We start from the raw sequence: 4,845 nt of genomic DNA, 5'->3' as shown, positions 1-4,845 counted from the left end.
CCCTGCCCAGAATCTCCCAGTGAGNCCCCAGTGAGGGGCTGGGGGCGTGGTTCAGTGGTAGAGCCCCTGCCCAGAATCTCCCAGTGAGGGGCTGGGGGCTTGGCTCAGCAGTAGAGCCCCTGCCCAGAATCTCCCAGTGAGGGGCTGGGGGCGTGGTTCAGCGGTAGAGCCACTGCCCAGAATCTCCCAGTGAGGGGCTGGGGGCTTGGCTCAGCAGTAGAGCCCCTGCCCAGAATCCCCCAGTGAGGAGCTGGGGGAACAGTGCACCATTAGAGTGCTTGCCTACCATGAACCAGTGTTGCATTCCAGCATCAAAACAGGATGATGGGTTCAAAGCTAGCTTGGGACAAACGGAGACATTAGCCGACAAGGTAGTTCAGTGGTTAAGGGTGCCCGCCATCAAGTCTGAAGACCTAAATTCCATCCCTGGAATCTATGTAGAATGTCTGTGGTTTGTGAGTGTAGATGGAACAATGGTATGGTTGTCTGCCCATACAAAACTGGGTGTGACCATGAGAGAGTGTACACCTTGGAGTTCCCTGAAGAGTTTGTGCTATTACACACAGTATAGTCTCAACACAGTGGCCGCTCAACACAGTGTGTGTGTGTGTGTGTGTGTGTGTGTGTGTGTCTCAGCTTGGGTTGTGAGAGGACTGAATGGTTGTGCGCATCACCACACAGCCAGGCACATTTATGTCCTGGACACTCATTGCTTGAGGCCCGCTCCGGATGTCCAGTCCTCCTGAGGGACACAGACCAGTTGCGGCTATCAAGTGATTGATAGTGCTGCCAAATGTGGAGCCAGATGTGGTCACTGCATGTGCCTGTGCGACTGAAATCTGAATCTCAGCACTTGAAAAGCTGAGGCAGGAGGATCCAAGGTTGGAGATCACCTTGGTTATATAATAAGACTGTTTTGTTAAACACACACACACACACACACACACACACACACACACACACACACACACACCAGGACTGGAGAAATGGCAGTTAAGAAAACTTCAGGAGGACCCAGAATTCAGTTCTCAGCACCCATGGGGAGACTCACAACCATGGGTAACTCCAGTTCTAGGGGATCCAGTGCCCTCTACTGGCCTCCTCAGGTACTGCACAAGTATGGTACACATGCCTCCATGCATGCAAAAAACCACTCATGCACATAAAATTAAAACAAAGAAAGACAAATCAGGGGTTGGAGCAATGGTTGCACTTGGTAAAGTGCTTGTTATGCATGCAGCAAGAGAAATTAAGCTGGGTAGTACTCACGTGTAATCCCAGTGCCAGGGAGTCGGAGGCAGGCAGATCTCTACATTCAAGGGCAGCCAGGTTTACATAGTGAGTTCAAGGACAGCCAGGCCTACACAGAGAAACCTTGTCTTGAAAGACCAAATCAAAGGAAGTAGACAACACTCAAGAATCACATCAGAAACGGGCGGTGGTGGCGCACGCCTTTAATCCCAGCACTCGGGAGGCAGAGGCAGGTGGATTTCTGAGTTCGAGGCCACCCTGGTCTACAGAGTGAGTTCCAGGACAGCCAGGGCTATACAGAGAAACCCTGTCTCGAAAAACCAAAAAAAAAAGTTCTCCTCTGGCCCTTCAGGCATACATATGTACACGTACACACATATACATACACCAAACAATGACAACAGAAAGGCAGTGGTATTAGGATTATGGGCTGTGTTTACATGCATGTGAAGTGTCCACGTCCCAGGGCTTACAGCCGCGTGTCTCTGCAAGTGATTGGGAAGCTGTAGGTGAAAGACTGGCTCTCTCAGCATGGGTCCCAGTTGTAGAGCTATGAATGAACTTGTTACTCACGGAGTCTCACTCCGTGAGTCTCTGCCAGCATGTCTCTCTCCAGCATTTGGGATCCTGTGTGAGGCAGCGTGAGAAGCTGTGTGAAAGTGGCGGGCTGGCAGAGTGTGTTCTGTGGCCTGGGGGAGGGGGGAACCATAACTGTGTGGCTGCTCCCTCTACGTGACACAGTGGCTGTGATAAACGTGCCTGCTCCACGGTTCCCACTCTTCCCCAGAGCTCCCCCCTCCTGTTCTCTGGTCCGCCCTGGCCCCGCCCCCTCCCAACACCCCAGGCTGCCAGCGCCTGTCACCTCTTCCAGAGCTCTCTGGCAGGCGAGGCAGGGCAGCTGTGTCAGTGGAGATTGCGAACAGGACTCGGTACAGGTAAGGGGTCTCCATCAAGCCCTTGCCCTGGGCCCATCTCTCCCTTGACTGTCTCCCTATCTCATCAGTCTTTGTCTCTTTCTGCCTCTCTGCCCTGTCATCTCTTCACCTCTTTTAATCTCTAAATGGGCTTATTTCTACTCTTTCCCCTTCTCTGTCTCTCCCCTATTCACTTCCTCTGTCTCTGAGCCACATTTTTGTCTTTATCTCCTTTTTTTTGCCCTCTAGGCTCTGATCTCTCGCTTGTGTCTCATTGTCCCCAAGTCTTTCTGTTCTTATCCCTTATAACTGAGTCTGTGATTTTTGTTTGTTTGGTTTTGTTTTGTTTGTTTGTTTGTTTGTTTGTTTTTCTGTAGCTCTGAGATTCCCTCTTGAAACCCTGCATTCACATTGTCTGGGCGGGGGTGATAGTTGGGGTTAGAAGGATTTTCAGAGCATCTAACGTCCAAAAGTCAGAAGCCCAGGGTCTGATATCTCTCTGGTCCCTAACTACTTAGATGCTGGGAGAGCGCTGTCCTTCTGACTTCTTGAAGCCAGGGAAGTTTCAGCAAATTGGGCTTTTGTCTTCTAAATAAATTGATGCGAACTCAAATGATCGGTTCAAATTCCCTTCAAGGCTTGACTGACGGTCTGGTTTCTAGTCTCTCCTCTCTAAGGAGGTCTCAAGGTTCCCGAGAGTCCCTCCGGTCTAGCCTCTCGGTGACACTGACGCTTCTGCCCGTCACAGCTCTAGGGCAACAGGCCCCTCAGCAAACACCCCTCCCTTCCACCTTGGCTGCCTCAGCAACACTTAGGAGGGCCTGGGAATCGCTTAGCTGACACCGGCCTCACCGATCTACTGGAGGCCGCGCCTAGTCCTGCTCCGCCCCGAATCCGCACTCGCGGAAATGGGGGGGCGTGGCCTCAGACGCCATGTGCTTCTGGCCAGGTGAGCTGAAGCCCAAGAGTTGGTTCTGCTCTGGGACCCTCCAGCCCAACTGCCTCCGAGTGGCCAGAGTCTCCATCACCTTTCAAGGATGCCCCTGCGGCGGCTGCTTCTGCTGCTGTGGTTGTGGGGACTCCAGAGGGCGGAGGTGAGGACCTCTAGAGATGTAGACAGACGCTCTGGGGTGGTTTTAAGCCTTTCCCTACATTAGGGAGAGTTTTAAGGCTGCTCGTCCCCACTCCCTGTATAAACTGGTAGTTTCTCCTCACACACTTTCCTTCACAAGTCCTCCAGGTGGGGACAAGCTACCCCTTCCTTTGGGCGATTTTCTAGGCACCCCAACCCCATCTAAGAGGTTTCTGAGCCACCCAGAACTCCTGTGCAAAAACACTGGACAGCTCCTCCATATCTCTAAGGGTTCTTCTGGCCTTTCCCAGCTGAGCTTGCTGCCTGGGAGGAGATTACCCTGGGGGGTCCTCCCTTCTTTCTTCTCTTAGACAGACTCTGAGGGGCAGACCACGGGGGAACAGCTGTACCAGCGCTGGGAGCGCTATGGCCAGGAGTGCCAAAAGAAGTTGGAGACCACAGACCCTCCCTCAGGTGTGATTGGAGGGCTTGGGAGATGGGTGGGGCTTGGCTCGGGAAGGCTGTGAGGACCAGGGTTGGAGTCTGAAGACACAAGAATCCTGGAAGGTAGCAGAGGAGGTGGGAGGAGCCCTGGGCGGGTTTGGGAGGTGGAGCTTGATAATTGAACTTTCTAGAGAATAATAAGGATTTGGGATTTACTTGGTGGGAGGAGCCTGCAGTGGGGCTGGGACGATGAATGGGTGGGGTCTTGAGGTCTGGTGGGTGGAGCTTGTGGCCAGTAAGAAGCTAATGCAACTTGGAGGTGTAGAAGAATGAAAAGCCCCTCTCCTTCAGCCTTCGGCTCTGTTTCCCTCTCCCTTAGGCCTGGCCTGTAACGGTTCCTTCGATATGTATGCCTGCTGGAACTACACGGCCGTCAACAGCACTGCCCAGGTGTCTTGCCCCTGGTATCTGCCCTGGTACCATCAGGGTGAGGCGCTCCCCGCACCCCTCATCCCGGACTCTACCTTCACCTAGCACCTCCTGCTCCTACCTGTCAGCTGACCCTGTCAGTCAAATCAGTTGTCTTTCTCCCAATGTCTGTGTCCCCTGGGCTCTGTCACATGATTTACTTATCCTTGTCTTTATTTATTGCGTGTGTGTGGATGAATGAGCTATGGCAGGGGTGTGGCGATCAGAGGTCAATTTACAGGCATCCTTTCACCACGTGGGTATCTGGAATCAAACTCCGGTCTCTTTGGCTTGACTGCCAACGTCTCTGCCTGTTGAGTCAACATGGGGGCCCAGACTGCCCTTGAGCTCACGGCAATCCTTTTGCCTCGGCCTCCCAAATGTGTACAACAGTTTACAGTGATGAACTGCTACACCTCTGACACCCTCTCCCCCCACCCCCACCCCCACCCCATCCCTTATGCTCCCATAGTGGCTGCAGGCTTCGTCTTCCGCCAGTGTGGCAGTGATGGCCAGTGGGGATCTTGGAGAGACCACACCCAGTGTGAGAATCCAGAGAAGAATGGGGCCTTTCAGGTGAGGGGGGGGTCTCTGGGAGAGAGTTTCAAAAAAACCTCGATAATCCCAGCACTTGGGAGGCAGAGGCAGGCGGATTTCTGAGTTTGAGGCCAGCCTGGTCTACAAAGTGAGTTCCAG

General features: G+C 53.2%; 1 protein-coding gene across 1 annotated transcript in view; it reads left to right on the top strand.

Annotated features, from left to right (window-relative positions):
* The first annotated feature begins 3,199 nt into the window (after window positions 1-3,199).
* Gipr (gastric inhibitory polypeptide receptor) overlaps window positions 3,200-4,845 on the top strand; it is an 8,196-nt gene continuing 6,550 nt past the window's right edge. Inside the window, exons 1-4 of the mRNA XM_021219488.2 lie at window positions 3,200-3,259; window positions 3,609-3,711; window positions 4,061-4,168; window positions 4,622-4,725. Of these exons, the coding sequence (XP_021075147.1) occupies window positions 3,203-3,259; window positions 3,609-3,711; window positions 4,061-4,168; window positions 4,622-4,725 (372 nt within the window). The 5' untranslated portion in view covers window positions 3,200-3,202. The remainder of the gene's footprint in view (window positions 3,260-3,608; window positions 3,712-4,060; window positions 4,169-4,621; window positions 4,726-4,845) is intronic.

The sequence above is a fragment of the Mus pahari genome, chromosome 19, assembly GCF_900095145.1.
Source record: "Mus pahari chromosome 19, PAHARI_EIJ_v1.1, whole genome shotgun sequence".
Taxonomy (NCBI): domain Eukaryota; kingdom Metazoa; phylum Chordata; class Mammalia; order Rodentia; family Muridae; genus Mus; species Mus pahari.
The sequence above is the reverse complement of the archived record's forward strand: the minus strand, read 5'-3'. Positions and strand labels throughout refer to the sequence as shown.